Source organism: Leptosomus discolor, chromosome 1, assembly GCF_034619465.1.
Source record: "Leptosomus discolor isolate bLepDis1 chromosome 1, bLepDis1.hap2, whole genome shotgun sequence".
In the NCBI taxonomy this organism is placed as follows: domain Eukaryota; kingdom Metazoa; phylum Chordata; class Aves; order Leptosomiformes; family Leptosomidae; genus Leptosomus; species Leptosomus discolor.
Genome location: NC_141391.1, coordinates 81,378,476 through 81,402,939, shown reverse-complemented (window position 1 = coordinate 81,402,939; position 24,464 = coordinate 81,378,476). Strand labels below are relative to the sequence as shown.

The window sequence follows — 24,464 nt, the reverse complement described above, 5'->3', positions numbered from 1 at the left end:
TAGAGCATCCATGCCCATGTTGTATGTGAGGCAAAGGTTAATCCTGTGTAATGTTTATGGTACATTTAACAAAGTACACAGCGAAACATAGAATCATAGAATGGTTTGGGTTGGAAGGGACTTCTAAAATCATCTAGTCCAATGTCCCATGGGCAAGGACATCTTTCACTAGATCAAGTTGCTCAAAGCCCCATCCATTGATTGAGAGATTACCAAAAAAAGTGTTTAGTACCTCAGCCTTCTCCATGTCAATTGTCACCAGCTCTCCTGTCTTATTTATTGGGGGTGGGGTGGGGGGTGCGTGTGCACATTTTCTTTAATCTCCCTTTTCTCGCCAACATACCTGTAGAAGCCCTTGTTATTATTCTTCCCATCCATCATCAAATTCAGCTCCAGCTATGCCTTACCATGACAGTCTCCCACCTTCCTTGCCTGATTTCTTGTGTCTTGTGTCTTGTGAATCAAGAGCTCTTGTGCTCTAAGAAAAATGTCCTTAAATAGCTGCCAGCTCTGTTCAGCTTCTTTGTCCCTGAAGGTAGTTTCCCGGGGGAGTCCCATCCACTAATTTCTTCAACAACTGAAAGTTACTCTTCTAAAATTCAGGATTCTGACTCTACTCTTCACCTAGCTCATATCCCTCAAGATTGTGAATCTCACCAGGGCATCCCAGGCTGCCACCAAGCTTGACATCTATTAGTTCATCCATGTTGGTAAGCAACAGGTCTAGTAACAATTCTCTTCTAGTTGGGCTGTCATCACCTAGATTAAGAAATTATCGTCAATGCACTCCGAGAGTCTCCTGGACTGTTTACAACTTGCTGTGCTGCTTTTCCAGCAGATGTCAGGGTGACTGGAGTCCCCTGGCAAGATCAGAGCCTGGGAGCACGATGCTGCTTGTAGTCGAAGTGAAAACGCTTTGCCAACAGGCTCCCCTTGGTCAGGCAGCCTGTAGCAAACACCAACCATGAGGTTTCCTTTGTTGGCTTGGCCTCTAATTTTTACCCATAAGTCCTCAACGTGTTCATTGCTGCTTTTCTAAGACAGTGCCTTCAATCCATTTTTTTTTTTACATAGAGGGCAACCTCCCCCTTCCTTGCCAGTACCTTCTGAACAGTTTGTAGCCATCGATGGCAGCCCTCCAGTCATGCAATTCATCCTACCACATTTCAGCAACAGCAGTTAGATCGTAGCTTTCCACCTGCACAGCAGCTTCCAGCTTCTTCTTCTTTGAAACTCTAGTCTCTTTGTAAATAACCATCACAAAGACCAAAACAACTGAAACAGTGATAAGAAGTTCCTGTAGCAGAAGTGAGTGGATTTTTTGATCAAGTAATTCAAGGTATGGCAACCTGATGACAATTTATTTGGAGGCTGAAAGTCCCAAGAACCTGGAGAAACAGGTTGGGTAGCAGCCCAAGAGACAGACATCCTGGCATATCTGGGCATCAGGAGGGTTTCCTTTGGAAACCTGCTGTGTTCCTTCTGTTGGATTCATCATAATCATGCTCTTCTGCAAAACACTTTGATTTCAACAAATTATCCATTCTCCCAGAATGAAAAATACCATGTTGAAAAACTGCAGCAGGATGTCTCCTGTGTGATTTAGGCACTTTAAAAACCATTCCCAGGTGTGTCTTGTTTCTTCTGTATTGCAAATAAGGCTTCATCAGCACATAATTAGTGCTGGAGAAACCCTTAGAGGTTCTCAACCTTTCAGATAAATACTCAAATATATATGTTGACTTCTTTGGTACTTTGGGACCAAAAAAAAAAAAGCTTTTGTGTTCTTTATCTAGGGGTTTTCATAAAGCTGAAATTTGTGAAAGAATAGCATTTCATATGATACTTTGGTATTTCCATCCCCATGAAGTTTTTGATTCAAACTTTGTTAAATTCTTACTTATTCTTCCAACATTATAATGCTTTCTACCTCAGGCGGTTTTCTGAGGGTGAGAGCATGCACTGTGGAGCAACCTGCAGCAAGTGACCAAGAGAGGAAAGATCATTTTCTAGCAATAACATTTTTGGCTCAGATATTGAGAGCTATTAGACCTGTAGACAGAGAAAAAGGAGATGAGAGTCTTAACAGAGGCTTCTGTAATCCATAGTCCACTTCAGGATTTATAATTTTCATGATTTTGCATGATAACAAGATTGAAAGTCAAAGAAGAGGGCAATGGCAACTCCTTATGCGGTTGCAGAGTCAGAAGACAACATAAAACCGAGCAAGAGGAGGCGGATAGGTAATCAGCTTTCCCTGGGGTTGGGGTTTTCAGCTGGTTGTCAAATTCAGGCACAAGTTAAGTCAAGCCCTGGGCCGTGGTCCCTCTGGTATCTGTATACCTTTTCCAGTTCCTGCATTGGGGCTCTTCATCAAACTGTATTACAGCATCTCAGATTGCCGCTTCAGAAAGAAACCAAAAAGCGGAGTGAGAGCGCGCGGGTTGCAGCACTGGTACGTGACAGTCCGTAGTGTTTCATTGTCAGCAGGCTGACTAGGCAATGCTTGGACACAGTTTGGGGGGTATCGTAGGCCAGTGACTGTTACTACGAGGCAGCGCGGTTGAAGCCGCACTTTTTTAGTTGTGGAAGAGAGTTCAGCGGTATATGCATATATATATGCACTATGTATAGCTGCATTTGGTGATATGTCTGTGTGTTACAACTTCATTAACCTGGGCTATTTTTTGCTTCATGAGGTTCCATCATTTCAGTGAAGCATCATTTGAAGTATTTATTCTTGCTGCTGCAATTCTGATCGTGGTACATTAGGGAGTGTTTTTCATTGTCCATCTTCTTTGATAACACACGTTACCCGATAACATTCTCTATACAAACTGTGCTGTGCCACTTGCCCTTATGTTCCAAAAATCAAGCACTGGCCTGTTTTAATTGCATGAGAGACATAGCCTCAGAGGCTAACAAGCAGTCTTTAATGCATTTAAACTCTGATATTACAGAATTTACATCTAAATTCAGTGGTGCAAGGGGTGATCAGGGAAAATACCAAAGGGAGGGTTTTGAATGGTCTTTTTGCAGAGAATGCTGTGAAGACTTGAAAGAGTAGATAAATAGCAAGAGCCCAGAGTATGCATGAGAGCAGACAAAAGCCCTATAATCTGGTATTTTTCACTTGGACTTTGTCTTCATTTGCTAGCTAACCCCAAACAGACAATCCTTTTTCTGCCTATCAGCAATGTGTAGATAAATCTCTCAGTGCATTCTATAAATAGACACAATTCCTTCATTACAAATGACCTTTCTACTCTCAGCTTGGTTACGCAGAACATGAACCGTGTCCAGGTGGAGGTCATAGGATGCAGCATCTTGTAGGAGTCCATCCAAGCATGCGTGCAGCATGAAGTATATGTTTGGGTTTTTTTCGCAGTGCTGTAGCAGTTGGCCCTAAAGCATCAGGTGTGCACGAGAGGCTATGTTCCAGCAGTGCCAGACCTGTGATATTACACGAATTTGGTGATATTAGGGCTGATATAAGGCTGGTTTGAGCATGCCCAGGAGTCCAGGGGGGGCAGGAGTTCTTTCTGTGCATGCCACCTCCCCGTAGACTGCTATGCCCCTTTGTACTGAAGGTATAGATGTGGTCTGCTCTCTCAGGAGACCAAGACAGAACAGTTAGCAGTTGATGGGACGTTTGAGGGAATCCTGCTGAGTCATACAAATGAGAAAAAGTGCCAACATTCAGATTAGCTTTTCCTGGCTTATGTTGGACTTGGAAAGGGTAAGGCTGTGGGAGGTACTGCTTTGTTAGCCTGAATTCTGGGTGAAGTGTACTCCTGTCAGTGGGGCATTGTTAGTAACATCCTGAGGAGACAACTTCGGGGCGGGGGGAAGGGGTTTATCGTCCATCTTCTGTGATAATATAGATCCTATTACAACCCCAAAGGTTAATTTCTTTTGAAAGTCTGAATTATGGAGTATTAAAGGTACACAGAGGGTTTCTTTCAGAACACTGCATTTTCTGAAGCAGCTTTAGGACCAACCAATTTCTAGGAGTCATGCTCCCAGGACGTTGACTAGTGGGAGTAGCTGAGGCAGGCAAGCTATAATATAAATGGATAGTGTAGCCATATTGCTCGCCTGAAGAATATATCCAGTAAACTTCTATGGATTCTTAGGGGTTAGTCTCATTACTTTGTCCTCCCTGGGCTGCAGAGTCCACCTCTGAAGTGATGATCATCAGTCCTGAAGAACAGAAGAGTCAAAAGAGTGGATCTTAAGTGCTTCTTGCACCATAATGTTTCTGCTGTTATTACAGTTTCCTCTTGATTCCCTGAGCCAGCTAAGCCACACTTTTGAACTTTCTGCTGATTTCAGAAACTACCTGACTACAACTTGTGGAGCAGAAGGTTGCAGCTTCCCTTCACCCAGTCCCAAGATGCTGCAGGGCTGACTGCTGGCCGTGCAGCCACTGGAGAGGAAAGAAGCGCAGTGATGCTTGTGAGATGTCAAAGTGGAGCATCAATTGCTCTCTGTGGTCTGGCCCTGTGTCAGAATTCCCTTCGCTACTTGGTGACAGTGTTCAACAACGCCATCTAACTGGTAGACTGACATTTTTATCAATTTAGTTAACAGAGCCTTGGAGAGTTCTTGCGTTGTAAGAGCTGTGAAATCAGTGCTGTAATATATTTTGATTTGGTTACATAGACTGACCTGGGAATAGAGGTTTTATGAGATAATTTTCTAGTGCTAATGGGCTTTGAAAATATAACTTCTGGGTGGTGGGAGATATAATCTAGTAAGATCCCACAGTCTAACGATCGTAACAAGGATATAAGAATATCCCACCTAATTTCTCCTGGGGGAACCAACTAACATAACCTCTAAAAGAGAATGCAGAAGTGGTGGGGCCTAGGATACCTTTGGAAGATACTGAGGACAGGATAGACACTCAACATCTTGTAGACCAGGGTACCCTCTATGTGCTTATAAACATTAAGATCCAACTTTCAATATTGCTGTGTTTGGAAAGAATGATGTTCATTCTTTTCACAGTCTTTTTCATCAGTCGGTTCCTATGCAAACCATGTCTCATGTGGTCTGTGTGGGTTTGGGACAAGGTCTCTTTATTACATGTATGCTGAAAGGGAGGTATCCTTTTGTTCTGTAAACTAATATAACAATGACAATGATTAATGGTGGAATTTGTCCAGAAATGTGGCCACGAAATCTGTCTTAATGCAGGTTCAAAGACTGTAATATTCTTAGCATTGGCATAGAAAATCGGGGATTTTGTTCTTCCAATCCCTCAGCAAAAATTGTTTTCTCCAGTTTATGGATGACTTTTTCTACTCAGTTATTTTGTATTTCATCCATATAAACCTTGTTTACTAATTAAAATATATAATAGGCACAGTTTCAATAACTGGTTTGTGCGTGTTTCTTCACAAAAGTCAGGTAGGATAACATTTCCCTAGAGAAGGTATATGAGAAGTCAATAAAATGTGTGTAGCATGATGGCATCAGTCAAATACACACCATTCTTGAGCTGTTCAAATGCACACTCGTTTTGTGTATTTATGTTTTCATTCTTAAAGAAAACAAAAAGAACTCAAACATTATTGGTTTCATGCAAAGGAGATAGATTCATTCTCATCCTTTTAAATTAATGTTCACTATCCTGAAAAGTAAATGAATAATTCACATCTCTGTAATTATGTTGAGATCACTCAGCGAATGGAAGTGGTACCTCTGTTTTTCTTCCAGTACTTTTTAATGGAGTCTGTAGCTGTTACAGTCATGACAGATGTTACACTTTGAATGTCACTGTTGTTCCAATAGCGCTGCCTAAATTTACAGAAAACTTGAGATAGAAATAATGAGGTGTGAGTTTCCCCTTTCATTTCAGTTATGCATTAAGTGAAATGCCACTTTAAAATTAGCTTTAAAAATCAGTACTGATAATTATGGGAAGGACATATCTTATAGTTTCTCCCAAAGTAAATCTAATTGTGTGGATAAAATGAAGAATAATGCTAAGCATATAGAAGATTTGTATGTTAAGGCTTTTAAGAATATATTGCAGGGTCTGTTGAGGAGATCATAACTGCTTTTATTGCGTCATTTAGCTTGAAGACAGACACAGCTTTCATCAGTTTGGGAAATGGTATGTCAGGCAATGTGCAAAAGACTATGAGGTTGTGAACCATTGACAAAATATAGTTTTATGTTTGTGAGGTAGCTAAGTTCGTCATTGGAGCTGTAAATCCGGGCCGTGATGCATTGAACTGTACACATTAACAAAAATAAATTCTCCTCTGTCTCTATATCCATAAATTTCCTTCTCCTTTGTAAACCAGTGCTGTAGTCCCAGATTTAATTAAAAGAGTGATTAAAGTATCTGTCACTGCACACTCAAGCATAAGCTGTAGCACACTCCTTAACAGCAGAAATGCATGCCTGTCATATTTTTGTAAATCTGTTCCTTTCCCTTAGAAGCAGGCAAGCCAGTGTTTCACCTTAATGATGAACATGGAGTGGACTGAAACATTATGTCCTGGATCCAAGGAGAGCGTGAGCAGGTATTTCTGAAAGCTGTGCATGTGGAGTTCATGCCTGTTCTCCTTGCAAGGAGCACACTATTGTGCTCGTTCTTGAGCACACTGTTGACAATGTACAAAACCAGGACTGGAATTTTCAGTGTTGTGCAATGTTGTACTTAAGCTGTGAGCTTGATTGATTGGCATTTGCAATGCCAGGTTGGTTTTTTTTTAATGTTTTTTGTATGTGTGCTAATGGCTGTCTCCAAGCTACACCATTTGCTTAATTGAGATCCTGCCGTGGTGCAGAAATGAGACATACTGTCTTCATGGGTCTGTTTCGTACCAGTGGCGTCAGTGGGCAGTGGGAACTATGTCAATAATTTCAGAGGGAAGGGAATTAGGACCTGTAGAACCATGTAAGTTCCTTAACAAGGCAAAATAACTCTCTTCTCTACTTTCTTTCATTACTTTTCTGTTTCCTTTGCCTTTGTCCCCAGCTTTTATCCTCTTATTTTCATAATCATGAGAAGCCAAATTAATCTCAGGTATAAGACTGCCAAACCAGCTTTGTATTTCTTTGACTGTTCTGACTCTTTATACTTCAAGCCTAGCAACGAGGGCCGGAGCCTAGCTAGATCTTACCAGCTGAGATTAGGCTCATTAGTTTGGCAGATCCATCTCCCATTCAGCCTCAGATGTCCACATATAAAGACACAACGACTTGTATCATGGCAGGTATCCATTCACTCATGAGTCACTTTATTTTCTTTTTGTATTAGCTATGCTACAAGTCATATGCTTTGCTTCCAATAAAAATTGCTTACTCCCTCTGTAAGTAACTGTGTGATCAAATCCTGAGAAAGTAGGAAGGAAGGGACCCAGAAGAAGAGGTTAAAAGGCAATCATCCACTCAGAGAAGCAAAGTAATAAAAATAGGGTGCACCGCTGGCAAAACTGTGGATAGAAGAGGAGAGAAAGATAAAAAAAATCTCCACAGAAGAAGAATACAATTGAGGAAAGAAAGTAGTTTCAAAGTGGCTGAACAAAAGGGAGGGAGAAGTTAAAATAATGAAATGGTAAATCCACATGGGCAAACTGGAAGGTCACTGTCACGATCAATGAAAACAAATGATAAGCAGAAAAAGCAAAACACAAAATACTCCTATCTGTAAGCCAAACAAACAATGAGGATAACAACCTGACATGCTTTTCAAATTTTTGAAGGAAGGAAAATGGCAACAGAAATAGTGAGGGGAACAATTTTAGAAACTGACAGTGGAAATGAAAGGCTTCTAATCAACAGTTTCTGTCTAATAATCTAAAAGTTTTGCCCTTCTAAGTATAAACCAGGCAATATAAATTTACCTTCAAATGGGAGCAAGCACAATTTATTTTCATTTATATGTATTTGCATTGTCTATGTGGCATATGATGACTTTATTTTAAATAATAATCTGTCTCTGTGGAATCGCTGTAATTTTTGTTCTTTAGTAGCCTGGTAGGTTGCAATGCAGTATCTTGACAGAGAGGTGGCAACTCCATGCACTGCTGCTCTAGCAGAGGTGGAATAAAATATGAGGAGTCCCAAGCTTGTACTGACAACAGAGCCTTGTATTGACAACAGAGCAGAGGTATTCTCCTTTACCTCAACAAGAGTTTGTGTTTCTGGAGCAGGGCGATCTGGTTCACAATCTTACTGTCCGCGGTATACTTTTGTGTATGTGGTAGTAACAAAACCTAAGATTGCAACATCCAAGTCACTCACCTGTCCTCATCCATGCAGCAGGAAAAACTCTTTATGCTGGAAAGAAGCAAAAACATCCAGCAAAAACATTCAGCTTCAAACTCAGCTGCCTGGATTTCAGAGTCTTTGATGGTGTGTATGCGTGAATTCCCATTGTAATCACTGGAACCTGCTCAGCTCACCATGTACATTGATTTTAGGAAGAGCTCAGCAGCTCTCTAAGCTTAAGTCTAGGCGCTAAGCTTAGATGCCTAAGTTCTCTGTTGACTATAATGGAAGTTCAGACACCTTGCTGATGTTTGGACACCTGCGTGTAGGAGTCTGAATCTGCAAGCTAACATCCTGCTCTTCAGGTGATGTAGCCCAGGCAGAGCACTGGGGTGTCCTCTGTGAGCAAGCTGGGTGGACGCATGACATGCCTGGCAGCTTGGGCTCCAGCTGCCACCCAAGCCCTGACGCTGCTGTCCTGCACCAAGAGGCTGCACAGCCCCCACCAGCGGTCAGCAGGCTGATGAGCTTGCTGGGTTGTGTTCTTGTTCTGGCATCAAGCATATAAGGTAGCTCACGTGATGGAGAACTCAGCAGGTACCATTTTACTCAGGACTGGCAGCTGTTTCCTCTGCTGAGGGCAAACATACTGGCTGAAGCCTCTGTGTTTTATAACAAGCTCAATACGAGTGAACAGTGTGCCACTGCGGCAAAGAAAGCCAACAGAATGGTGGGTGGCATCACCAGCAGAGACAACAAGTCATTATCCCACTCTACTCAGCACTGGTCAGGCCACACGTGGAATACCGTGTTCACTTTCGGTCCCCGCTGTACAAAAAAGATGTGGACAGGCTGGAGAGGGTCCAGAGAAGGGCCACAAAGACGATCCAAGAACTGGGAAGCCTGTCAAATGAGGAAAGCCTGAGAGAATGGAGTTTGTTCAGCCTTGAGAAGAGAAAGGTTAGGGGAGACCTTATCACCATGTGCCAGTATTTAACGGGTGGCTTCAAAGAAGATGGGGACTCCCTTTTCACAAGGAGTCACATGGAAAAGACAAGGAGTAAAGGGTACAAGTTACTGCTGGGGACATTCCAGTTGGACACAAGAGGAAAATGTTTCACAATGAGAACAATCAGCCACTGGAATAATCTCCCCAGGGAAGTGGTGGATTCCCCGACATTGGACACTGTTAAGATTCAGCTGGACAGGGTGCTGGGCTGTCTTACATAGACCGTGCTTATGCCAAGAAAGGTTGGACCAGATGGTTGGTGAGGTGCCTTCCATCCTGATATTCTGTGGTTCTGTGATTCTATGATTCTGTAACCCCTGCATGCAAAACATCCCACTGTCATTTCTCAGGCCTTCAAAATTTCTGCTAAAAAAATAAGCCGGGCCATTGGAAAAAAAATAAATATAAGGTTAGGTCATTTTTTCATATAAGGACTAATTATAAAATCCATGACTGTGTTATTTAACATCCAGTTCACTTTAAGTCTGTTGGCAATGCTCTCCCCAGTATTTCCTGAACGTGTTCCGACAAACAAGTTTTCTGGAGGGGTGAGGCCTGATGCAGGGACTTTGAAACTCAGCTGAGGGAGAGAGTTACTTTTTGTATTTAGGGTTTTGAGTGTTCACTGCTGTGTCTAATAGGACCCCTGACTTAAAAGATATTGTCTAGCTTATAAAGTAAAAACAAATATTACAGGTCAGATTCCTGTTTTCATATTAAACCCTTTCCAAATAAAAAGAGAAAAGAAAAATATTCCTGAGACATCAAAAGTCCTGGAATTTTCCGTGTCAAGCTGATCCGATGCAGACAGTACAGACTAAAGAAAAGACTTTGTGCTTGCAGTTTAAATAGGGTGAGGTTAATATTGTCTTCTTAAATGTAATCTCTTTCTACAGTGATAGGATATCATGTTTCTAATTTTAATTACAGAGATGGGTGGGTTAGATCACTAAAATTGAGACTGGGTTAGGGTGTGGATTTATAGCCCTGCTCCTCCCTTTAAAGGCTGGGGCTGCTTTGTGTCTGGACTCATCTTTTTAATTAATTTGCAGTAATTAAAGGGTGCTGTGTGGGATGCGGCTAAAGAGAAACACAATTAAAATGTGATGCTTCTGCCTTGGTATCTGCATCCTTACTTATTTTAAACCATCTTCAGTGCTCTGATGAGTTTAAGTCTTCCTGCATCACATACTGTGCAAGCAGAAATATGTGAGTGAACTGTTGCCAATGGCTCTGAGCAAGCATGGGGCATGTTTCAGATTACACTGTGTTTTCTTGTTTGAATCTGATCTGCCTGCTAGGAGAGGCTGAGAAAGGCAGCTCTAGGGGATTTACTTCTAGCAGCAGCACATGATCCATCAATCGCGTGATTCTCACCACCGAGGACTGATGGGGAGGGTGAAGAAAAAGTGAACGCTACCTTGGGGAAGCAACAGCATTTTCTCCTGCTCGTTGGGGCCCCTCCACCAGCTGGATGCTTCATGGCTTCTCCCAGGTTAGAAACCTACTGCTGCCCGAACCGGGATGCAGCTACACAGCTAGTGATGAACTTCCAGCCTGAAGTCTTCTGCGGAGTTTGCATTGGCAGCGCCTCCGTCAGTCTGCTACTGACCATCCTGCAGCTCCTGCCGAAGAAGGGACAGAGCCCGCGGAAGATGCCCAAAGCCTCCTCCTCTTCCACCATCCTTCTCCTTATCTCCATCTGTGACATCCTTGGTGGCTTAGGTAAGCGCCAGCTTGCTGTCCCTCACCTTTCCTGGAGCAGGCTCTTGTTGCTCTGAGGTGCCGTAGCTAAATGAAGCTGCTGAGTGGACAACAGAGATTTCTGAAGGAAACTTGCTGTATGTATTCACAGGAAGATTTGGACTAAGTGAGATTGGGAAATGATGGGCCTTTGGGGGAGAAAGGTCTCATTTAATAGTTATATTTTAGAATTAAAAGCTCTTGATAAATCTACACCAAAATCTCTGCTTTAAAACAAATTAAAATCCAGAACAGTGGCTGGTTCTCAGAGTAAGGCATAAAAGTGGAGGTGAGGCAGCACATTTAAAACTAAAGCTGATTTAGGACTACATTTGAAAAGTACTTCCTATGTATCTTTAAATCCTCTCAGACCAAGTTTTCCATCTTGTTCATGTGACAGCCTCTTCTCTGCGCACATCACATCGACAGCAAATGAGTTTGAATCACAGCTGTACACAGATCATGCTGGACACAGGCTTTTGAAATGTGAGCGAAGCTCCCTTATCAAGGACAACCTGCTGCCCGGCCCCTGGCTGATAGGCTGGAGGAATAAAACAACAGAGAGTAAAACAAAAACCTCATGAGTCAAAATGAAACTAATGTGTCTAAAATCTCTCCTGTCAGTCTATGGGATTTGCTGCCAAATTAGGTATAAATTACCACAACACGTGAAAATACAGGATGAGTTTGTTTCTACAATAACATTTTTTCCCTCATTAGGTAACAGAAGTAGCGCTGTTTTGTAAGTCTCTCTCGCTGCCTGGGGAGGGACTAGGATTTCAGATCTTTCCCCTTTCATACTTAGCCAGGTTCTCTCATGGTGCACAATGAGTACCGATATTAAAACAAATGATGTAGGGTGAAATAAAGAAACAGAGATATGGAGAAACATCCTTTCAGTCAGATGAGGCCAGCAGTAGATAAAGTTATTTTTCTCCGTTTCTCTTTCCCTATCAAACTCAAAACTATTTATCCATCACTGTCTTTGAGTTAGACTTACTTTGGTGAGTGAGAAACAGTCCTTTGGTGGGAAACGTGGCTTTATTCTGCTATTTGTTGATGCTATAATGCCTATTTCAAGCAAACCCAGCAAATCTAACTAACAAACCGTAAGTTCATTTAAAAACATGGGTGTTGTTCACACCTAATTCCCAAGGCCTGCTTTGTTCAGTCCTGTGACACAGAGGAAAAGAGCTGCTCGTAAAAATGAAGACAGTGAAAAGTGGGAAATAACTTTTTTCTGCAATGAGGGATTATAGAGAAATGAACATTAGCACATGAATATATGCTGGTAAAATAGTTAGTTACTGGTTTATGTCAATCTGTTAAATGCTACTTATTTTATTTTAGGGAAGCGTGTGACAGTATCTGTGAGTAAGTGAGATTTTAATCTACATAACATTTCAAGTCCCAGCAGCTTCAGACTCTTGGGGCTACTTTCCATGAGCACTTAGACCGATGTTTAAATAGCGCAGTTGTTCCTGCTGTTCTCCTCTGCAGCCATAGCCTTCCTGCGGACGCACAAAATCTGGGCTGCGATGTGAACTATGTGGCTGGGGAGAAGCATGTGACTCAAATCACTCCAGCAGATTCAAAGCATTAATATGTTGTTTTCTTTAGGTATTATCTTCAGGTCAAGCGTATGGCTAGGCTTCCCAGGCTTCATAGCTAACATTTCGGTGGTGAACAGGACGGACATGTGGCCTTCCGCTTTCTGCGTGGGGAGCGCGGTAGGTACAGAGATCGTTGCCCCTTCCTCCTGCTCCTGGTTGACAGTCCCTGCGCGTGGGAAGTCTGAAAGGCAAACCCACTGTGTCCAAAAGGAAATTTGGCTGTGAGTTAGAGCCTGGATCTGATGTTTTCAGCCTCTGCCACACCCCTGCAAGTGCGTTCATGCCTCCCTCCGAAAGCCTGGATCAGGGCAGGCAGGGTGCTAAATGCTTCACGGTGCAGATGAGGACGCAGGGCAGCGTGGGGCGGGCTGGTTCCAAGAGTTTTGTAGTACCCACTCGTTGCAGGAGTGCTGGGGTAGCGGAAGGCACACCTGTACCGGAGTCAGGGATGTGGAGGCATAAGAGTATAGATATTCCCGCATGGGCTGTGAAACCACTGGTTTGCTTTGTGCTGGCACAGCATCGCTAATGCCCCGCTGGCTCTGTCACACCTGTAGCACGAGGGTATCTGCCCACCTTCTCCAGCGGAAGTTACAGCCTGCGCGGTGGCAGTGGGGTCTGACTGAAACCAGCAACTCGGGTATCTCAAATTTGCCTTTGTGGCATGAGAGTGTGTATTTTAGACAGAGGGACTGCAGGATGACTATGCCCAAAGATGCAAAGCTGCTGGCAGAAGGTCTGACCCTGCCATGTAGGACTACAGCTCAGATTGCTGTTTATATGGGCATTCAGTGACTGCATCTGGCCAAGTCTAATTAAGTATCTTCTGGATTAAAACGCAAGAAGAAGAAAATGTAAATGCATTCCAAAACTGCAGATTACAACTCAGTTTCAAATATTACAGTCACAGTATTGAGACGTATAGTTTGAGTTTACTGTACAAGAAAATAGGTCATGTTTTTGACCTAAACATGGAGAATGTCAAATAAGACAGATCATCATTTTACCCAAATTCAATAGGAATGTAGGGTGCCTGATGAATTCATGCATGAGCAATAACAGTATTTAGCTTTACAATTCAAATTTTACAATGTAGAAGAGGATATGCTGCGTGTAAACAAATTTGTTTGGCTACAGTAATTTTTAAATAAAACAGCATGTGCCAAACTGATGCCGTACCTTATATGACTATACAAATGGTGATTTCAGACATGATAGTGTTGTGCCATAGAAGCAAGTATCAGCTATATGCATCTATCGATTCTCAATTACGTCATACATGTTCAAGTTTTGCTTATTAGATGAAAATGTTGATTTTTTTTCTTTGAGGAAGAGACATCAATATCTTGAAGCAAGAATGTCCTATTCACAAACCATGTTTCCTTATGTCTTAAATTTCACTTTCTGGCCCCTAACACAAAAAATCGTATTTTTAAACAGTGACAAAGATACTGTGTGCAGATTGTTTGTTTGGATTTCAGGTTAGATGGTGAGCAGCATAGTGGTCTACCACAATTTTTATTTTTCCTTTCTTGAGCTCCAGCAATGTGCTGTAATTTGAGTCACTTGTTAACTTTAGACTTAATTGCATTGAAATGAAAAATAACCCTCCTTCCACTCACTTCCCCTAACACATTATTGTGTGAGTTAATAAAATGTTTCTGATTCTATTTTATTTTTCTTTGAGTACTATTGTTTTATTTCAGTTAACCACAAGCCAATACAAACTCCAAATAGTGAGGCCTTTAGGAATCTGCTTTGAATAACACCCTCTGGTTTGCAGAGAACTACCCCTCTCAGGCACTGTAGCAAGATGTGTCATTTTGCTAAAAAGTGAGATAACTTATAAAGATTTTGGTTTTAAGTACATCTGATTTATATTATTGTTGGAGACAGTCTTGTCTATGTTGGGTTTTCTGAGTGGAGAGACCCTGCAGTTTATTTTTGTATGTATGTGTGTGTGTGTATGTATAGTAAACGTGTATTTTTCAATGGCAGCAAGTATGTGGAAGTGCAGATGAAGTTACATGCTGACTGCTATGGATAAAGTGCATTAGAAGAAAGACTAGGATTTTATTTTCTGCCTTTTGTGCACTAGGAAAATGTCATGGTGTTTGAATTAGTACTGAATAATTTGTGCTGCAAATAACTAGAGGTAGGTTCTACACCCATGGTGAAAGAAAGTATTTCCCAGCTTGATTTGCTTTGTGGAGGAAGGAATGGTAGATCTCTGTTCACTGATGTTTGGCTCAGTAACAAGTATGTTGGTTTCCAGCTGTAAAATGATGCTACTATGGAGCCATGATAAAGGATATTCAGATAAGAACAGGAACAGGGCTTGGAGGGAAGGTAATCTGAATATTGAAATAGTTCCAGACTATTACAAAGAGCCAGCTCCTATGGGGAAGAAATGTGGAATTTATAAACAGCGGCAAAGAAAGGTCACTTATCTCATATAGACTCATGGGAAAAAATGCATAGGATCCGCTCATGAACACTGTGGAATTTAACTTAACTTGGACCTGTTTCCTTTGTATTTTCGTTGAAGAAATCAGTAAGGGAGTTCAGAATGGATAATTTTTCCAGAGCATGAGTGATATTTTTGTTAATAGCCTTTTTTTTCTTAATAACCATTTGCTGAATCGGGTTCTTGTGCATGGAGAAAATGCTCGTCGTGTGCAGAACCCACGATGCATAGGCACACTGTGGTGGTGACTGACCTCAGTCATATTTTCATGCCTCAGCTACTGAGAACCTGCTAAAGTTTTAACCTAAATTAAAACATCCTTACAATAAAGTTCTCTGGGCTTCACTCGTGACATTGAGGTTTAGGACAGGAGAAGTAAATAACAAGTTTTCTAAGCAACAGAGTAAGCTGGGAAAGCAAATGCTGTTCAATTTACCCATGACTTGACCCATTGGCTACAGCAACGCTGTTCCTGTGATTTTGAGTAAGATTTCGTACTTCATAATCTCAGCTGGAAAATACGCAGATGTAAAGAACAAATCACCAGGCTAAAGCTTCGAGTCCCTCCCCTGTCCCCAGTGGTACTTGAGAAGCAGCTGTGACATTTGGCATTTTTTTTCCCTGCAGATGTGGATTCAGCTGTTGTATAGTGCTGGCTTCTGGTGGTTGTTTTGCTATGCTGTTGATTCTTACTTGGTGGTAAGAAGATCAGCTGGACTGAGGTACCAGAGTTAAAGCTCTGAATGTATTGTTTTCCTTCCAACACTGTATGTCCATGTCTGTCTGCAGCTATCTAAGTGCATAAGTGAAGCTTGTGCAAACATCTGATCTTCATACGGTTACCAGGTAATGATAGGGATGAGTGGTGTGCTTAGTGCTAAAACTGCTGGGGCAACACTCAGGTGTTGGTTTGTTGATGCCCGGTTGGAACTAAAATGTAACTGAATTCATTTAGCCTGTGGAAGAATAGGGAGCAGATCAGGCTGTATAAACTTTATTGCAGTGAGATACTATTTCTGTCCCTACTCCATACTTGAAATAGATTCTTGTGGCAAAAAAAAAAGTGTTATCCTGAAAATAAAGAAGGGGGAAGTGCTGAATTTCATATAGATCATTCTCCATTTTTTTTTTTTCCTCAGTTTTTCTATTTTACTCACTTCATGGTATTGTCATTATTAAGCTTCTGATCACATTTGTAAAGTTTTTAAGAAAAATGATATGTATTTACTATACATTTTTCCGCAATGCCTGCAACGAAAGAACCTAAACACTTTGGAAAGTACCGTGCTATAATGCCAGTCAGGAAATCTGAGGTGTTTCTAAGTTGGTTGTTAGAAGGACAAAATGACCTTTGGTTGCTGCTGCTGAACATGGAATTATCTCCGTACCCAGATGATACTGAGCAGTCAGGTACTGGAGACATGGTTCATCTGGCAGATGTTACCAAAATGGGGATTTTTGAGTTAACTTCAGCCTGTGGAGAACAATTTTGTGAAGTCCTGTAGTTCTAGTTTGAAACAACTGTGACTTACCTCCTTCCCCCATCCCTGTTAACCAAAAAAAAAAAAAATCATGTGCATTTGGGCCTGATTGTAAGGTCAGAAAAAACAGCAAAAGGCTTTTGGCATGCACAGATCTGCACCTCCCTAAGATGGGAGCAGTATTCAACTCTAAAGATAAATAAGATTCTCTGCAAATTACGGAAGGGTGGTTTATTTAACTCTTTGGCTCCCTTCTTAAATTTTAATCCCCTAATTTGCTGTGTGCGGGAGAAATAAAGGGTGCAGGTGTTTTATTTTTATGTTGCAACATGGAAAGTGTAAGGTTTAGTGTCTTTAATCATGCCTGTCCTGTCTGGTGCCTGCAGTACGATTGTGCTGTACCACATGATGACATGGGGCCTCGCGGTGATGCTCTGCGTGGAGGGAATTGCACTGCTTTACTACCCCTCTCTCTCCAGGTAAGCAGGGCTCTGGGAACAGCCTGTGAAATCCTCGCGCTTTCTGGTTGTTTGCGTGTCTTTCCGTCAGTTTTAGAGACAGACGTACAAACGTTGGGCTTTTTTTGATCTTTGGTAAGTGCGTCCCACTGAGTCAGTCAGTATTCTAGAAATTCCTGCCTGGGTTTCAGGGGGCCCTGAAGGAATATGCCAGGGCATGCTGCAGGGCTGTGATACAGCTTCTGTTATGAGCCACTGTTCTCACACTCCTGGTTTTAGCTTTGTATTTGTTCCTTTAAATTTGAGAAAAATGAGCAGACAGTGCATGTTAAAAATATTTTTTTCCCATGTGAACTGTGGTGAAGGTCTGTGAATTGAAAGTTTAGCATCTGTTTGTTTCATTCATTTTATTTTTTTAGTTCAAGGTGACATAGAATAGCCAGAACCGTCAGCTGTGGAAAAAAAAAAAATGCATAAACTGTTAATGATTTCTTCTCAGCTGTGAAAATGGCTTGGAGCATGCAATCCCACATTACATCACAACCTATGCCCCACTCCTGCTAGTGCTGGTGGTCAACCCAATCCTGTTTAGGAGGACAGTATCAGCAGGTATGTTCTTAATGGCCAGCATCGATCAGTATGCGTTGTTTAGCAACATGACAATACTGTAAAAAGTCGTGCCTGTGTGTTCAGTGATGTGATATAGCTCCTCATTAAATCATAAAGATACAGCAAAGGCTGGGAGGGCGTTGCCTATTGAAATGAAGATACCATCTTGACGGGAAATTTGCCCTAGAGACACACTGTTGACGTACTGAAGTCACGCTGTTATAAAACTCTACTGCAGATTGGCAAAGGGGTTTCTATGTTACTAAATTACTCTTGATTTAGAACATTTGAGGCAGTGTATAGTGGATGCTTAACTCTACTGTGGTATTGGTACCAACCTAGATTTTAGAATGTAATTTCTTCTGGTCTAAAGATAAAGTTGGTGAGATCTGATAGTTGATTTAACTTCTTGGCAGCCCTGGAGCTGAAAAATAATGAAATGTGATCAGAATTTTGTCACTCCTGATTCTGAGATTATGAAACAAATGGGAATTGTACACAACTCGGATGGGATCTTGAAGTTCCCTTCCAGCTTCTGATCTGCTGCTGGAGGCAAATCCACCCATTCTTTTGTTTCGTCTTTACAGACATCTATCTTGTGAATCCTTGCGCCTATAACTAACAAGATACGCATATAGTAATGAACACAATTGTATACTTTCCAGTTGCCTCCTTACTGAAAGGGAGACAAGGAATTTACACAGAGAATGAAAGACGTCTGGGGACAGAGATCCAGATCCGCTTCTTCAAAATTATGCTGGTATTTGTTATTTGGTAAGATGAGCCTTATTTTGTTTTAAACTGCCTTTTTCCCAGCTGGAGAGGGTTGGAGACAAGAATAGAGTCTGATGGGTTGCTTCATTTGTTTGTCTTTATGCTTGGAAGGGAAGGTGTCGAAGGAAGAAGGAGTTCTAAACTAGTTCACAAAGTAGCTGAATCACTCATGTAGCATCACAAGGCTGCGAGGAAATGATAAAAATGTTTAACCAACAGGAAAACAATAACCCCAAGTAACAATAGCAAAAAAAAAAAAACAAAGAAAAAGATTGGGAATAGACTAAAGCTGTCTGGAACAGCAGCTACACAGCACTGTGGGCTGATAGCTTTCTGTACTCAAGGTTTCTCAGAGCCTCTTGTCATCAAACACATCACTGAGAACCTACAATAAATATGCTTCTCCGATTGGTTTCATGGCCCTGGCTATGATTATATAATGCAGCCGCCTCGTGGTCTGGACATCCCAAGAGTGTGAAAAAAGCGTGGATGTCAACTGGAAATGAAGAGTTATGTGCCAGAAAATAAATCTCCATATGATAGTGTCTGAAATTTCTGATAATTTAATTTTTTTTTTTTTTTAATATCCCATCTTCCTCCATGAAAATAGTACTTTGGGGTAGGACAGGAAAGAGATAGGGAGGAGAGGAAGGAGGGAACAAGGGAAGTGGGAAAGGAGGGAGGGCATACACCTCATCCCCAAGTTCCGGTGCCTCTGCTCCAGCAGCACCACCCAGTGTGAAAGATTCTGGAGTGGTAACTGGAACTGGAAGTTCTGGAAGCACACAGCAAAACTGAGCTGAAATAGGGCCTGCTTTTGGATTAAATGGGTTTTACTGGATTCTCGCAATTATCACACAGCAATAAAGGCACCAGAAGTAGTGGTGATCCACTCTGCAAGGGTCTGTGCAATGACCTAGCGAGAGGCAGTCACTGCTGTGACGTGTTTACTACCTACGTGAGTAACACAGGGGGAGGGAGGAAATGGCCCTGGAGTAGTGAAATGTCTTGGCCAAACTTAACAGTCTCTGCAACTACCTGACTTTCTTATACACAGGTACATTAATGCATCTTATGTTGCTTTAAAAGGCTGAGCAGGGAGAAAGAATGCCTTTTTATCTCCTCCTGGGTGCTGTATCCTGGAGTGCTCTGGAGGGAAATGGTGGTCTTTTCTTGGGGAACAACAGAGTCCGCCTGGCTTGGGAGAGAGGTTTCTAGTGCAAAGGGTGGGGTAGCCAGCAGGGGAGTGGGTGAGAGACAGCAGCGAAGGATCCTGCAGCACAGCTTCCTGGAAATTGCCAAAATAATGAGGAACAGATATTTAGCCAAGCTTCCAGGGCTGTGGAACGATAGAGCCCAGGGGCACCACAGAAGTGCGTTGCAACCTAAGGAATAGTGGCCAGCTTGCTGGTCTGGGAGCAAGCATGAAAGAAAGGACTGCTTCCCCAAGGACACAGTGGGGACATTTGTTTGTTTCCATTCTGTCTCATTCTGGGTTTTCCTATCAAAAAAGCTAATCACAGCTCTAGTTTTGGATTTTGTTCTCCTAATAAAACTAAGATTTAGAGTGTAAAAACTTTGTCGAAGGTTACTGTAGGGAAAGACTGAGGCAGTCCCATCTCAGAAGTTTAGGGATTATTCCCTTCCATCCCAGAAGTCAAATACGAGATGAGTTAGTCAAAGACAGCAGGTTGGGGCAACATGGGGTAGAAGAGATGCCTGCATATTTGAGAGGGAAGAGCAGGAAGTTTTACACTGTGATAAAAATATACTTGCAGTAAGGACATATATAAACCCCTTTGGAAAGTACGACGTGGATGCTGATGGTTTCTGTTCTGAAGCTGTGGTAGAAAGATAAAGAAACGCTGGTCTGGCTGTTTAGAAGTCAGAAGATGTTACAGCCTTTTGCTATAACCTTTATTTAGTGTAGAATACCCTCACTTTCTTTCACAGGATGAGGCTTGATTATGCTTATCATATTTGGAAACAGAAATTGCCTTTATTCCAAAAATTCAATGCCATTTTCAAGGGTTTTAAAGTCAATATTTGTTTAGTTTTATAGTTTGGTTTTTTTTAATGGACAGTTTGAAAGTCTGCTGTAATCTGACTGAATTTCTAACTCCAGCTGGAGTTTCTGCAGCCTTTTACAACCTGTATGCATATATTTGGTTTCCTTAGCTGTGAGCATTATCCTTTTAAGACAGAAGCGAAAGAAGTCAGCATGCATGATGTTCCCGTTATGGATCACAGCTGTTTACTATCTCAATTTTATCCTGCAATTTACCGTTCTGCAGCAAGCGCAAATGATCAGCTTCTTTTGTTGTTGTTATTGTTGTTATATTGATTTCTTTGTCTAGGCTTGTGCTAGTAGGTGAATGTCCCGTTTTTGATCATGATCTGAGGGACCTACTGGTCCCATCAGATTGAGACTCAACATTAAAAAAAATCTCACTCTCCTTATTAGTGATCCTAATTTCTATTACCTGATGGTAATTTATGTATATATGTAATATAAATATTTTACATACACATACATATAAATATGTAACTGTCTTGTTCTTCTTTACTCCTGCAATAGCTGGTCATCCAATATCATCAATGAGAGCCTTTTGTTCTATCTCGAAATGCAGCCAGATATCAATGAAATGCCCCTGAAAAACATCAGAAGTGCTGCACTGATCACATGGATTATAATGGTAGGTCAGCCGTGACATTGCTTAGTCTTAGACATCACTTTTATAAGACTGGTGGAACAGCACCCATGTAGTGGGTGGTTTATGGGTTTTGGGGATATAAACACTGAAAATCAGAGAATAAAAGCAGAAAGTAAGAGAAAATAAGAAGCAGCCACTGGGAGTGCTTTTCACATATAAACTTTGCCAAAAATATACCAAAGGCCAGCTTTTTCTCACATTTACTGGACTATGCATTCTCTCTGTGACTGATTGCTACCTATTTTAAGATCCAGAACAGACCACTACAACTATTTCTAGTCTAACCTTGCTAACCTCTGCCATAAAGTAAGCTACAAAGTTTTAGCTCATGATTCCTGAAAATCCTGAAAATAAAATGCTCATTTTCAGTAATTCTCTATTTGTAACTAGGGTTTTATTTATTGTAAAGAATAATTGTATCTTATACCTCAATATGTGGATAATTGTTTCAGGACAAATACATGAAAAATCTTCAAATCAAAGCACCAAAAAATATGTGTAAGATGCTGGCCTCTTATTGTATCCTACCCTCTTTTGTCCTGTTGGAATATTTGACAAGGGATTTTTCAGAGGTGATATTGCAGGTTGCTCTTCCAAGAGACTTTATTCTGGAGCTGTTAAATACCTGAGCACGCTTTGTGTAGTTAAGCCCTTGAGCAGTTTTGTATTTGAGGGTTAAGCAATGCAACTGATTTGATACAACCTCTTCCTCTGACAAGGAGTGAACGCATCCATGTGACAGCGACCTTGCTCTTGCTCACCTGGAGAGCGAGAGGTCACGTCTAGGAACTGAGCTATTTTTTAAATTAGCTGTAAAAATAATTGGCTATTTTCTCATGAGAAAAATGGAAACAGCTAAAGCCATTTGCTTGCCAAGTATCCCATGGCACTGAGAACAGAGACAATATTTTGGGATTTCACTTGGGATTTTCTTTTTCAGTGTCTCTCCCCGTTTTTCCATCCCACTTTGATGGACATTTTCACTGACTCAGGAATCTGCAGCAATTCCAGATGGATCAGTTTCTGCTATTTTAAAAAAACTTGACTGTGTGTGCTAGTGTCTACTCTCATGTATTTGACTTGGCTCCTAGTGAAAAATATAATATTTGTTTTTGTGAATAAAAAAGTCTAAAGCTTGTGGGGACAGTTGAAAACACACCAGGGGATTGACCAGCTAAAATTCATGCTAGAAAACTATTTGGTGCTTACTATTCACTGGGATGGCCTGAGCATATTGGAACAACGTGTTGTGGTATTTCACTCTGATTTTTTTGTGTCTGCAATGGGAACAACATACATTTTTATTTCCATGCAAATAGCGTATTTTAAAGACATCAGTCGGTCAGTGAAAGGGAAGTTGTTAATGCAGGCAAAGCGTTTTGCTGGAGTTGAAAACGGGGCCTTGCTGGTGTAACTCCTGTTGCACTTCTCCTTCCTAGGGGGTTCTTAATCCTATGCAAGGCTTCCTCTTCACGTTAGCTTTCTACGGCTGGATGGGATGCAGAGTGGACCTGAAATGGCGAAAAAGAGAAATACCCTGGGAATCAATGTCCTCATCAACTGTGGACGAAAACGCCTATCCCTCACCGGTGAACTACCAAAGCAACATCCATGATTCAAAGAAGATATCGACAACTGACAGCCAACAGTCCAATGAGGCTATAGGCATGTTGTCTGAAGGTAACACTAGCAATGATGACAGATTAACCAGGAGCTCTCCCATCTACCAGGGCTGGTAGTTTTAGAGGCGCAGAGCTGGACCCCACTTCTCATGTTGTCAAGACTCATAAAAGCACATCACTGTGTGAACCGTTGCATACTCTGGAATTAGGTTTGTGCCCAATGGCTTGACGTCATTTCCTATAACTTGGAGGGGGAGGGGGGAGAGAGATTGCGTGAGATGCGGAGATGTTATGGTTTATGTCTTCATTTGCCTTATAGGAGGTGTGTTAACAGGTGTAAAGACCTGATCCTCTTTCAGCAGGAGTATATCTCTACAAAGATCTATGGTACTCATGATTAATTTTCATCCATTTTGTTTTAATCGCTCTTGTAACATCCATATGGCAGGAAAGTCTTTTGTTTAAATAAATGGGCTATTAATACGTTGGGTATTTAAAGGTGTTGCCTTACTTGCTTTGCTCAGCATAAAATTTCTCATGCAAAATTACAGCTCTGGGATTTCTGAAACGTCATTTCCAGCCTTGGCACTCTGGTAAGACGTTAGTGACAGCAAACTTTGACATAAGTACAAATATTTCCTGTTTGTGTAGAATCTTGCTTTTAGCTTGTTTATATGCATTTTCAGTTTGGTTTTATCTAGGAAGCTGAAAGGCTTTCTTAAAAAAAAAAATCAAGCCCAGCTTAGGCTCCATAAACAGTTCAGACTAATGGTTCCAATTCACTCCTGGTTCAAGCAAAAATAACCCTTCAAACTATTTTTTAGTATGGATTCAGTTTGAGTCTCTATGTACTTATCTAACAGCGTTATGACTGTTAGGGGCAGGTGCATTAAGAGATAATACTTGCAAAAAACACCTAGATGATCTGAGTGCTCATCAAAAAACAGAGTAAGTAGAATCAATAGCCCTTTCTCTGAGGTTTGCTCTGGTTTATGTCGTCATCTGCTGAACGAAGAGATATTAAATCCATTCTCCTTATCTTCTCAGATACCTACCTCTTTTGGTGCAGTGCCCCGAGTGCCTACATCCAAACAATTCCCCAGACTGGTTGACAGTTAAGAAAAAAATGATGACCGTGTCTTCTCCAGGCTTTTAACTTCATATCAAAAGTAGAAGTAGTATGATTTAAGTCTGATTTAAGTAAACAGCTGGAAGCTGTTTACAATACAGTTTGACTGATGGCATGATGGAAGCTCCTTGAGCCCAGGTAACCTCCCTCCCTTCCTTCAGCATGTGGCCGGGGCCGGGTGTAAAACAAAACCTATTTTTTAAAAGCCCTGTTCACATCCACTTTCACTGAACTTCACCGGCTGTCCACACCTTTCTCTTCCAATGCAGTTCAGTCCCAGCTATTGTAAAAAAATAAACATGTTGTTAAGGACAGCTGAAAGGTTAGTGCAACGATAACATGAAGCTTAAGCTGCTGTGTTACTCAGAGGATTCCCAGGGTGGTTAGAGATGCAGGATCAGCAGAAATTATACAGAAAAACATTGACTTGCTATTTTAAATAAACTGCCTTCTTGAACTAAACATTTGATACAAAAGTGTTAAACAATGATTGGATAATTCTTTAGCAAGATCCTTACAGATCTGTCATTGGTTTGTAGCAAATCTTTTACATTGTCCCCTGTAGAAACCTTTGTGGTTATATGGTTTCATATTGCTGTTCTGGTTGTCAGAA

At 41.4% G+C, this 24,464-nt stretch overlaps 1 protein-coding gene across 1 annotated transcript; it reads left to right on the top strand.

Annotated features, from left to right (window-relative positions):
• Positions 1–10,722: 10,722 nt before the first annotated feature.
• On the top strand, positions 10,723–22,839 carry GPR143 (G protein-coupled receptor 143). Its single transcript, XM_009949421.2, has 8 exons — positions 10,723–10,966; positions 12,605–12,714; positions 15,692–15,786; positions 16,932–17,024; positions 17,503–17,612; positions 18,278–18,386; positions 20,965–21,082; positions 22,540–22,839. Exons 1-8 carry the CDS (start codon positions 10,723–10,725, stop codon positions 22,837–22,839), a joined length of 1,179 nt encoding a protein of 392 aa, XP_009947723.1.
• The last annotated feature ends 1,625 nt before the right edge of the window (positions 22,840–24,464 follow it).

Coding starts and splice junctions, on each gene's coding strand:
- GPR143 (XM_009949421.2), top strand. CDS start 10,723: ATGGCTTCTCCCAGGTTAGAAACCTACTGCTGCCCGAACCGGGATGCA. Junction 12,715..15,691: donor CTTTCTGCGTGGGGAGCGCG/GTAGGTACAGAG, acceptor TTTTCCCTGCAG/ATGTGGATTCAGCTGTTGTA. Junction 17,613..18,277: donor TAGGAGGACAGTATCAGCAG/GTATGTTCTTAA, acceptor TATACTTTCCAG/TTGCCTCCTTACTGAAAGGG.